Raw genomic sequence first — 10,785 nt, forward strand, 5'->3', positions numbered from 1 at the left:
TGGTGGTTTGCTGCCCCCTCGTGAGCGTGCGACCTGCCGCGCCAGCCCCCCCCCCCAGGAACCAGGCCCAGGCAGGGCTTCACCCCAGCTGCTTTATTTCAATCCCCTTGGCGTGGAGAGTGGCCTTGCCCGCGGCGTGGGCTCTGGCCGGGGGCAGGGCGAGCGGTGGCGCCGGCAGGGGGGAGCGGGTTCCCTGGGGCGCAGGTCCCAGGCTCGGTCGCTGCTGGGCTGGTCCCTGGGGCTCAGGGCCCCTCCTCCAGCCAGGCTGCCGCAGAGGTGAGGGGATGGGTGGGAGGAGCTGAGCGTCCCAGGCCCTGCTGCCTGGCACGGACAGGCTGGGGCCTGGAGCCTGGTTCTGGCCCAGCAGGGGCGCTGGGATCCGCACCTACAAACGGAGAAGCCCAGGGTGAGGGACGAGGTTCCGTGTCTCCCCGGCTGGCGGCCGCCCAGGGACCGGGGGGAGATGGGTTGGTGCCCTTCTCCTGCCCCCGGCTCTCGCTCCGTGGCAGAGCTACCCCCCCCCCCCCACCACCACCACCGCCACCGGAGCGAGCTTGGGCCTCCCTCCGGCACCCCCAGCGGACGGTTCCCCTCCGGCACCCCCAGCCTTACCTCACTGGTGCAGGGGGCCTGAGGTGTTGGCCGGGCCCGGAGGTGGCACCTTGGGCTGCGGGGGCGAGGGATGGGCCGTGCTGTGCGGCACCTGGAAAAAATAGAGCTACGGAAAGAAACAGGAGGGTGGGATCAGCTGGGCGGCTGCTGGCCCTGCCCCCTCCTGTGCCTCAGTTTCCCCCCTACTACAGGACGCTCAGGGCCTGCATCCCGCCGCGGGGGAGACCAGGCCCAGCCGGGCTCTCTGCCCCGGGAATGGGCCGGCCGGCGGCTCTGGACGTACCTTGCAGCCGACAGCCAGCAGCACGTGGAGCGCGAGGATGGCGGCCAGCAGGGCCAGCGCGGCCACCCTGCTGTCGGCGCGGAGCAGCGGCCAGAAGGCGAGCACCAGCACGGAGCCGGAGAGCGCCGCGGCACAGGCCAGCAGCAGCCACTGGAGCCAGGCGGCCGGGAGCAGCCACAGGATCTGGTGGGCGGCAGGGGAGAGGGGAGTCAGTGGGCCGGGGAGGCGGGGCTGCCCGCTGAGCGGGACGGGGGGGGGGGGCTCACCGAGGCGGGGATGTAGGCGAAGAGCGAGTAGCCGTACACACAGGCCGTCTCCAGGAAGCTGTAGGAGTCCACCTGGCCGCTGAGCCCTTTGCGCCACTGCAGGTAGCCCCAGAGCGCCAGGGGCGCCAGCCAGGCGTAGCAGTAGACCACGGCGCCCGCCACCGGCACTGGGGAGAGGGGAGAGGCCGGTTACCGCGGGCCGGCAGGGCCAGGCCAAAGGCCCCTCTAGCCCGGGGTGGGAAGCGGCAGGGACGCAGCCAGTGGAGCAGTCGCTGAGCGGGGGACGGCAGAGGTGGCCCCGGGACCTGCCCCCACTGTGGCTCTGTCTCTGTAGCCTGGAGCCGGCTCTCCCCACCTCACTGCCCCTCTGACAGAGCAGGCAGCCGAGTCCCCAATGAGCAGATGGGCAGCGGCTCGGCGACCAGGCGCCCAGGGTCCTGGCTGCTGCCAGCGGCCAGAGCCAGGTGCCCCGGGGGAGCGAACAGAACAGGGAACCATCCCGGGATCCCTCCCCTGGCGCCCAGTCCCAGCGTCTGGTATGTGAATGGACCCAACCTCCAGCAATTGATCTAGCTCTGTTTGAACCCTGTTAGTCCTGGTCTCCACCCTGTCCTCCGGCAGGGAGTTCCACAGGTTGGTTGTGCGCTGTGTGGAAAAAAAACTTCCTTTGGTTTGTTTGAAACCTGCTGCCTGTTAGTGTCATTGGGGGTCCCCAACACAGCCCCTAGCGGTCAGAGCAGGGGGCGGAGCCAGGAGCCTGGGTTTGGGAAGGGAGTGGGGGCGGGGGGAGGCACCAGGCTGCTGGGTTGGCTCACTGCGTGGCCCCGCCTTTCTGGGTTGGTCTCCCGGGCGCTGGCTCTCACCTTTGTGGAACTGGGGGCTGTAGCGGAAGGAGGGGTCGCTCCGTCTCTCCAAGGCGCTGGCCACGTTGCTGCTGGCAGCGAGCGTGAAGGCCAGCGTGGCGCAGATCCAGAAGGGCCCTGGGAGGCACATGGGCGGCTTTAGGAGGTCCAGCGCCAGGAGCCGGGCTCCCCCAGTTCCCCCCGAGGAAGCTGAGCCAGGCTGGCCAAGGCACCGGCCCAGCCAGACCCCCAGCTGGGGGCGTCCCAGCTCCACCCCGCGGCAGGGCCCCCCGGCGAAGGGGCGCGCCAGCCCGGGGCCCTTGGCTGCCCAGGGTGGTCGGGGACCAGGGGGGCCCGGCCCTACTCACCGTACAGGTCGGGGTTGTTCCGTAAATGGTGCTGCACAAAGTTCTTCCCGGGCAGCGGCAGCAGGGACCCCTTGAGCCTGGCCAGCACCTGGCGGCGGATCAGACCGGGGTCAGCGGGAGGTGTGGCCCCCCCCCCCCCCCCCCGGGCCAGGATCAGACCGGGGTCAGCGGGAGGTGTGGCCCCCCCCCCCCCCCCCCCGGGCCAGGACCAGAGCGGGGTTAGCAGGAGGTGCGCCCCCCCCCCCCGCCCCGGGCCAGGACCAGAGCGGGGTTAGCAGGAGGTGCGCCCCCCCCCCCCCCGCCCCAGGCCAGGACCAGACCGGGGTTAGCAGGAGGTGCGCCCCCCCCCCCCCCCCCCGGGCCAGGACCAGAGCGGGGTTAGCAGGAGGTGCGCCCCCCCCCCCCCCGGGCCAGGACCAGAGCGGGGTTAGCAGGAGGTGCGCGCCCCCCCCGGGCCAGGATCAGAACGGGGTCAGCAGGAGGTGCGCCCCCCCCCCCCCCCCAGGCCAGGATCAGACCGGGGTTAGCGGGAGGTGCGCCCCCCCCCCCCCCCCGGGCCAGGACCAGAGCGGGGTTAGCGGGACGCCCCCAGCCATGGAGCCCGCTTCACCCGCAAGTGCTGGCTGGGCCGCGCCTAGTGGAACAGACACCCCCCCTCCCCCTCCCCTCCGGGCCGGTCCCAGTAACTCCCCTGGGGCAGGCAGGCTGCTGCTGCGTGTGCTCCACCCCAGAGCCCGGGGCTGGCCCTGCTAGGCAAGACCTCAGCTGAGTCCCACAAGCGTCCCCCCGTTTCTCAGTGGGATGGTGCCGTGGGGCTAGGCTGCCCTGGAGCCGGAGGCTGGGCCCGGAGCCGGCGGGGGAAGGAGGCCGAGGTTCAGCCGGGCAGCGCGGGCGGTAGGAGGAGTGTGAGTCACCCTCGGGACGCAGGCCCGGACCCTTAGCGCGAGCCGCAGCAGCTAGCGGCCTTCAGCGCCGGAGAGCCCTCGTCCGTCCAGCCCCGCGGTGCCGGGGGCCAAACGCCAGGCCAGGCCTCAGCACTGCCCGGCCCTGGTCAGGGGCCTTTTCCCTGCTGGGGGGAAGAGCCCTTCCCTCCTGCGAGCACGGCCTGGCACAGCTGCCTGCCCCGGCTGAGGTCTGCCCCGAGGGGACGGGGGGGGGGGGGGGAAGAGCTCCTGCCCTGAAGACAAAGGCAGCTGGTGTCATAGCAGTTAGGCCACCCGCAGCCTGACGTGCAGAGCCAGGAGCCCCTGACCCATGAGGGGGCTGCTGCCATGGGAGCCTCCCCCCAACCCCCATCTGGCACCATCTCCTGCCCCGGCTGCACTTCCAGCTCTTGCAGCCCCGAGGGGTGGGGCGGGGCGGGGCGGGGTCCCAGGAGGGGCGGGTCCCAGGAGGGGGCGGGGTGGGGTCCCAGGAGGGGGCGGGGTTACTGGCTGCGCCTGGTACCTGGTGGCTGTCGACGTCGAAGAACGTCTGGTAATATTGGAAGGTCCAGAATCCAGGCTGCTGCTTCTGGCCGCTCAGGAGCTGCGTGGGGGGAAGGGGGTGAGGGGCCGGTCCCTGGGCCGAGCCGGCCTGGCTCCCAGCAGAGACCTGCCCCGGCATCCCGCACGAGCCAGCAGCCGCTCTGCTGGACCCAGGGCCCTGGCTCAGCCCCCCCCCGCGTCAGAGCCAGGTTCTTCTCTGCAGCCGGGCAGGGCCCCGATTCAGGGAGGCTTTGAACACGTGCTTGGGCTGGTGGTTTTGGTGGGGGGGGGGGGGCCCTCCTGGCTGCCTGGCCCAGCAAAAGGCAACTACCTCTAGTCGCCACTGGTGGGGCAACTGGGGCTGAAAGCTCAGGAGTCCAATACTGTGTCCCTGCCCCCCCCCCCGCCCGCCTGGAAGGGCAAGGCCATGTCCCATCCCCCACCCCTAAGCCCGCCAGGTGCTGGGGTGGGTCGGGGATGGCACCCCCCAAGGGGAAGGTGCCTGTAGCCCCCCAAGCCAGCCCGTCCCTGTCCCCCCGCAGCTTTTCCCCTCACCTCGGTTTTATCGGTCTCCTCCCCCAGCTCCCCCTCCTCGCTGGAGCCCAGGTTCACGGCCACCTGGCTTTGCCGCCCGCTCAGGCTGGTGGTCGTGGCGTCCGGGTCCATGGCCAGCAAGTCGGCCGCCTCGTCGAACTCTGCAGGGCGACCCCCAGCGTCAGAGCAGGGGGCTCTCTGGCTGCTCCGCGGCGGCCAGGACAGACCAGGCCCCGTCCATGCTGCTCTCTTGGACCCGGTCGACCAGCCCCCGCCGGTGCAATCCCTGCCCCTGCGCAGCCTTGGCCAAGCCCCTGGAGCGTGCCAAGTATCCCCCCCCCACACCCCCTGTCCTCACTGGGGAGGCCCACGTCCAACCCCGAAAGAGGGAGAGCGGGAAAGGGCCCATCAGCTCCGCGGGTTTCAACGCAGCCAGGGCAAGGCCGATTCGGAACACAAGTCCCACAGCTGGGGGCAGCGGTGGGGCTGCTTTCCTGGGGGCGGGACCAGCTGTTGCAGGGGAAGATGCCAGGAGTCCTGCAGGGGGCAGCACTGGGCTAAGCTCCAGCCAGGGAGCGGTTACCTCTGGTGTCTGCCCCTCCAAGGTCGCATCAGGGTTTATAACCCTCCAAACTGGCCTATTTACTCTCCTGATTCTGGACCCTTTTTATCCACAGTCGCCTTCTGTCCTCATCTCGGCCCTGGGCAGTGTTTGGCGTCAGGCTGTGCTTGTGGGGGGGAGTTCCGCAGGCTCGCTGGCTGATCACTGCATGGCTTTTCTTTATCATTCTTCCCATTTCACAGGTGGGGAAGTGGGGGCAAGGGGCGGGAATGGCAGAGCTAGGCAGGGAACCCAGGGCTCCTCAGTCATAGACCCATGCTCCTGCCACTAGGCCTCCTAGTGACCCCGAGGAAGCAATAACATCGCAGGCCAGAGATGCAGAGCAGCCTGCGGAAACGCACCCGTCTCTAACGCCCTTTTGCGGGGGGGAAGGGGACGGCGGGGCCGGCTCACCGTGGAACTGGAGCTCGTCGGAGGCTGCCATCGCCGCGGGCTGGGGCCACCGCTGCGGGGGCAAAGCAAAGGGGCGTGTGACGGGCGGGGGAAGCGCTGTGGCCTGGGGACTCCGCGGCTCCCGCGAGGGGGGGCGAGGCGCCGGGCAGGGTCCTGCCCCCGGTCCCACTGGGCGCCAGCGACATCCGGAGTCACCCCGGTTCCCTGCACCCCCGGCCGAGTGTGGGATCCTGCCCCCCAGCTCTAATCGCCCCGGGGGGGCCAGGCCCTGGGAGCGGGCGGGGCGGCGCGCACCTGCCCTGCCAACGTGGCAGAAGCTGCCTGGGGGGGGGGGGGGCTGGCCAGGGGCGCGCGGGGCCGGGGGGGCCGGGACAAGGCTGCAGCCCCCCCCCAGCTTTCCGGCCGCGGGGTCCTGCCCCGCTCCTGGGGGTGCGACCCCCCCCCCCGCGCCGATTGCTTCGGGTGCCCCGGGCCCGTGGGCCCCAGCGGGGGAAACTGAGGCAGGGAGCGGGCAGGGCGGAGCAGCGCCGCGGGGCCCTGCCTGGGCGGGGAGGGGCATGAGCCCCCCCGGACCCCTCAGGGGGCAGCGTCACGGGCCGGACCACGCAGGGTGCCCCTCCCCCTCTGGCCCCTCCCCCGCCTGAGCCCCCCCCGCAGCCCCCGCTACCTGTCCTGCTGCGTGTCGCTCTGCCCGGCCGCGCGCACCGCCCCGCGCGGGGGAGCCCGGCACCTCCCCCCCCGCAGCCCGAGATGGTCTCGCCCGGTCCGTCCCCGACTCGCGGCCGGGCGGGAACCACTTCCGGTCCGGCCATGGCGGGGGGCGGGAGCCGCTGGCAGCGGATCGGCACCAGCCGCCTAGGTGAGGCGCGGCCCGGGGCCCGGGGGGGGAGTGTCGGGGGGGGGCTCGGAGGTCAGGGCCCGGGGGGGAGGGGAAGGGAGGAGAGGGCCGGGGGGGGGGAGGGGCCGTCCCGGGGTCTTGGGGGGAGGGTCCTGGGGGGGAGGGGAGGGGAGGAGAGGGCCAGGGGGGAGGGGCCGTCCCGGGGTCTTGGGGGAGGGGCCCGGGGGGGAGGGTCCTGGGGGAGGGGAGGTCCGGGGGGGCGCTGGCGGCCCGGGTGCTGCTCCCAGCTCTGCCTGGACCGTCCCCCCCCGAGCTGGACCCAAGGGGGCTGGGGGCGCCCCTCCTGCCGGCAGCCCCTGACCTTCCCCCCCGCAGGGCTGTGGTGCCGGAGCCTGCTGCACGACTACGCCGACGCCTGCCGGGACGTGGCCCTGGGCGCCAGGGAGCGGCCTGGGAAAGCCGGCCTGTACCTCTCGCTGCTGGCCGGAGCCACCGTCTGCAGCCTCAAGGTCCCCTGCGAACCCTCCTTTGAGGCCTCCCTGCTGGAAGCCGCGGGCACCCTCCTCCTCCTCTCCCCCTGGGTCCGGAACGGCGGCTCCGAGGGGCACGTCCAGCGCCTCATGAAGCTCCGGAACCAAGGGCAGCTGCGCTACCAGAGCCTGGTCTTCTTCTCCCTCGTCTACCAGGCCCCGTTCGATGCGGAAGCTGCTCTGTACCAGGCCCACTGCAAACACCTGCAGCCCCGCTGGACGGAGTTTCCTGGACGGATCCTGGACGTGGGATTCCTGGGACGCTGGTGGGTTTTAAGTTTGAAAATGAAGGATCCGGACATCAACGAAGAGGAGTTCAAATATCTCCCCGGGCACCTCAGGACCATCTCGGCCAAGAGCCTCCGCTCGGAGGCCAATGAAAAACTCTTTGAGGAGAAGTACAAGCCTGTCATCCTGACGGAGGAGCAGATCGAGCAGGCGGAAAAGGAGCAGTCGCCTCACGCAGCCTGAAACTACTAATCGGGACAAAGCGATCGATCGTCCCTGAGAACCAGCAGAAAACGAAAATCTAGGGGAGGGCGGGGAGATGAAACGTGAAATAAATCCTGGAATGAAATACACTAAAGCCCTGCAAATCTGCAGATACCTGCTTTACATCCGTGGGCACCTCGCAGCCCACGTTTGCAGACACGGATGTGGATACAGATGTTGTATCTAGAGCCCTGCAAATCTGTGGCGATCCGCTTGATAGCCCCGGGTATCTGCATCCGTGGATGCGAACGTGGATCTCTGTGACTCATGTAGGTGGGTACGAATGCAGATACAAATAGTAGATCTGCGCAGGGCTCCAGTGATCGTCACGTTGACCTCTGAGCAGTTACTGGGATGAGATAGCCCCGGGCTCTCCTGAACTTGTGGTCGCCACGCTGGCCCGTGCCTGGCCTTTTAGCCTAAGGCTGGGTCACGTGAAGGGGCTGCATTCCTAAGGGAAGCCACTTCCTTGTGCTTTTAGATAAATTCGCAGCCGCCGCGTGGGTGGGTGACCTCAGTGGAGCAGTGTGCTAGTTGAACTGGCAGTGGGGATGCAGTAGGGGGTGCTCCCTCTTTGGGATCCCCTGGCTGCAGTGTCCCATCCCCTCCCCCAGCTATCCCAGGGGTCTGTCTTCTGACAGCGGCCAGTGCCCGGTGCCTCAGAAGTGACACAGAACAGGGCACTTAGTGAGTGCTCTGTTCCAGTCAGTCAGTGGCTTAGTGACACCCGGAGCGTGGGGTTGTGGGTGTCCCTCCCATCCTCGCTAGCAGCCGTGGATGGGCCTGTCCTCCATGGACTTATCTAATTATTTTCTAAACCCAGGTGTTCTTTTGGCCTTCATGACATCCCCTAGCAAGGAGTTCCGCAGGTTGACAGTGCATTGTGTGTAGAAATCCTTCTGTTTGTTTTCACTTTGCTGGCTATTAATTTCATTGGTTAGCGCCTAGCTCTTGTGTTATACAAAGAGGTAAACAATCACTTTCTCCACCCTGTGGCTTTATAGACCTCCGTCTTATCGCTGTTCTGAGTCAAACAGTCGCAGTCGGTTTGATCTTTCCTTGCATGGAAGCTGGTCCCGACCTCAGTCGCTTGTGTCACCCTTCTTGCCCCGGCTTCCATTTCTAATGCCTCTTTCCTGAGGTGGAATGAGTAGCCTGCACCCCGTCCTCCCGGTGGGGACATACCTGGTGGTTATATAGCGGCACTGTGATATCTCCTGTCGTCTGCTCTCTCTCCCCTAACGGCGCCTCACGTTCTTTTTGCCTTTGGGACGGCTGCTGCACATTGAGTGAATCTTTTCCGAAAACCGTCCTTGATGGCGCCCCAAACTCAATTTCTTGAATGGCAACAGCTAATTTAGACCCCACCAATGTACATGTCCAGTTGGGATTTTATTTTCCCGTCTGCATCACTTTTCAATTCTCTGCAGTGAGCTTCATCTGCCGGTTTGCCCACTCCCCGGGGGTGTGAGACCCTCCTTTTGGAGCTCTTTGCCATCCGCTTTGGATTGAACTCTCTGGAGTAGTTTTGTATCATCTGCAAACGTCGCCTCTCTGATTTATACAGCTCACTTATGCATCCAGTGACCCGCACGGCTCTCCTTACACGCCCCGGGGGACCTCGCTGTTTGCCACTGGCCGTTCTCAAAGCTGCCTGGAGGTCCGGAGCTGCTGATTTTGAGCTCTAGAACCACTGGTGACATGTTGCGTATGGCTCAGTGAGCACAGGCCAGCTGGTCTTCAGGAGACCAGGCCAGAGCAGGGTGGCAATGGAAGGGAGAGATCTGGTTCGGGTTTAGCAGTCCAGAGCTCACTCCCCGACAGTCCAGCTCTCTGTCAGGCTGCAGGAATAGCTGAGTCTGAGTCATGGGCCAAACCAGAAAACGCTGTGGGTGGATTAAAACCTTCCCTTGGACCCAAAACCCACATGTTTGGGTTTTACTTTATTGCATATTTTTAAAAAAAGAGTGAATGATACTGACGCTAATTTCTAACCAAACAGCCGTTGGGAATGGAAACGTGTATTAAAAACACTGACGGGACGTGTTTCAATTTCTTAACGTTTTTTTTCCAACCAAACTGATTTGGTGACAGAATTGTAGGGTCCTGGCAACACGAAAATTGTTTCTGTTGATCCAAATCTGCATTTGTACATTGCTGGGGGCGGTAGAAAAAGAAAGGGCCAGACACGTTTCACCCAGCTCTGGTTCTCGCACGAGAAGTGGAACCTTTTCTCGCTGGCGCCTAAAGAAGCAGCAGAGGGCACCAGAGAACGAAGGGAAAACTCCCAGGCGCTGCTGCTACCGCGCCGTTCTCGTGGGCAGACGCCACGGGCCGGAGCCTCCAGTCCAGAGAGCAACAGGACAGGACAACCCGCCCGTCCCTTTTCTGGGCAAGGCGGTTGGGGGGGGGGGATGAGAGCGTGGCTACGCAGGCCATGCGGCCTGTTCTGCGGCTGGGCTGCCACGGGGAGGGTGTGCCCGGGCGCACGTTGGGCTCTTACTAATTCCCTCCTGACGATTGATTTCACCTATTTAATAAGTGACCAAGCCGCTGCAGGGGCCGGCGTCTGAAGGGCTCCTCTTTGATGGACCCTGAGCTGGGCTGGCTTTTGGTTGTCTGAAAGCCCCTTTAGACCCTCTGGTAATCCCTGCTGGAAAGGGGCCTTCCCGGCTGGGGTGGAATTGGCACAAGGGCTCTGCACCTGCCCCGGCATGGAGGGGCAAACCAGACTTGCTGCACTGCGGCTGTTCACTGCTTCCCAGGGGCCAGGCAACCCCAGGATGTAGGCGCATGAAGGGAACTTAACGCCACCAAACGCCATCCCAACTGTACATCGCAAAGGAGGGGGATGTTGGAGCCGCTGTGGAGTTCTCTGAAAACATCCCCTCCGTGGGCAGCGGCCGTCAGGACCGGGATGTTGGGACTCATTAAGGCTGGAGGCTAAGACGAAGAATCTCTTATTGGCTCTGTATAAATCCAAGGGACGCCCACAGCTTGGTTACTATGTGCAGCTGTGATCACCTCATCACAGAAAAGATCTCTTGGCTTGGAAAAGGTTCAGAAAAGGGCAACAACAAAGATGAGGGGTTTGGAAGGGCTGCCATATAAGGAGAGATGAGTAAGACCTGGGACTTTTCAGCTGGGAACAGAGATGACTAAGGAGATACGGTGGAGGTCTATATAATCATGAGTAGTGCGGAAAAAGTGAATCATTATTTACTCCTTCCCATGACACAAGAACTGGGGGTCACCAAATGAAGGGGATAGATAGCAGATTAAAACAAACACAGGGCGGTATTTCTTCACGCAATGCACAGTCAAGCTGTGGAACTCCTTGCCAGAGGACGTCGTGAAATCCAAAACTTTACTGAGTTCCAAAAAGAACGAGATACGTTCATGGTGGATGAGCAGGGGCAGTACCAGCCGTTCTAGGGTCGCCGGGATGGGCGTGGGTGGTGTGCCTAGCTTCTGTCGGAAGCACGTGAGCTGCTGCAGGGGACCTGGCGGGGGACCCGACCCGTTTCCCAGCCTGGTCT

At 65.5% G+C, this 10,785-nt stretch overlaps 2 protein-coding genes across 4 annotated transcripts; one reads left to right on the forward strand and one right to left on the reverse strand.

Annotated features, from left to right (window-relative positions):
- Nucleotides 1-78: 78 nt before the first annotated feature.
- YIPF2 (Yip1 domain family member 2) lies at nt 79-6,137 on the reverse strand. 3 transcript variants are annotated; one of them, XM_075916170.1, is made up of 10 exons: nt 6,054-6,137; nt 5,387-5,438; nt 4,393-4,532; nt 3,818-3,898; nt 2,372-2,459; nt 2,025-2,141; nt 1,162-1,328; nt 896-1,078; nt 613-718; nt 79-385 (listed from the first exon to the last, which is right to left on the reverse strand). In XM_075916170.1, the coding sequence occupies exons 2-9, from the start codon at nt 5,415-5,417 to the stop codon at nt 614-616; spliced, it is 912 nt and encodes a 303-aa protein (XP_075772285.1). In that variant the 5' UTR covers nt 5,418-5,438; nt 6,054-6,137; the 3' UTR covers nt 79-385; nt 613. The 3 variants fall into 3 exon arrangements, with proteins under 3 accessions (XP_075772285.1, XP_075772284.1, XP_075772283.1); XM_075916169.1 differs by lacking the exon at nt 6,054-6,137 and having other exon boundaries at nt 613-703; nt 5,387-6,005; XM_075916168.1 differs by lacking the exon at nt 6,054-6,137 and having other exon boundaries at nt 5,387-6,002.
- On the forward strand, nt 6,116-7,340 carry TIMM29 (translocase of inner mitochondrial membrane 29). The gene is made up of 2 exons (XM_075916171.1): nt 6,116-6,245; nt 6,600-7,340. The coding sequence occupies exons 1-2, from the start codon at nt 6,137-6,139 to the stop codon at nt 7,223-7,225; spliced, it is 735 nt and encodes a 244-aa protein (XP_075772286.1). The 5' UTR covers nt 6,116-6,136; the 3' UTR covers nt 7,226-7,340.
- Nucleotides 7,341-10,785: the final 3,445 nt, after the last annotated feature.

This window comes from Pelodiscus sinensis, unplaced genomic scaffold (genome assembly GCF_049634645.1).
Source record: "Pelodiscus sinensis isolate JC-2024 unplaced genomic scaffold, ASM4963464v1 ctg90, whole genome shotgun sequence".
Taxonomy (NCBI): domain Eukaryota; kingdom Metazoa; phylum Chordata; order Testudines; family Trionychidae; genus Pelodiscus; species Pelodiscus sinensis.

Coding starts and splice junctions, on each gene's coding strand:
- YIPF2 (XM_075916168.1), bottom strand. CDS start 5,945: ATGCCCCTCCCCGCCCAGGCAGGGCCCCGCGGCGCTGCTCCGCCCTGC. Junction 2,142..2,371: donor GAACAACCCCGACCTGTACG/GTGAGTAGGGCC, acceptor TGTGCCTCCCAG/GGCCCTTCTGGATCTGCGCC. Junction 1,329..2,024: donor CAGCCCCCAGTTCCACAAAG/GTGAGAGCCAGC, acceptor CCCTCTCCCCAG/TGCCGGTGGCGGGCGCCGTG.
- TIMM29 (XM_075916171.1), top strand. CDS start 6,137: ATGGTCTCGCCCGGTCCGTCCCCGACTCGCGGCCGGGCGGGAACCACT. Junction 6,246..6,599: donor GATCGGCACCAGCCGCCTAG/GTGAGGCGCGGC, acceptor TCCCCCCCGCAG/GGCTGTGGTGCCGGAGCCTG.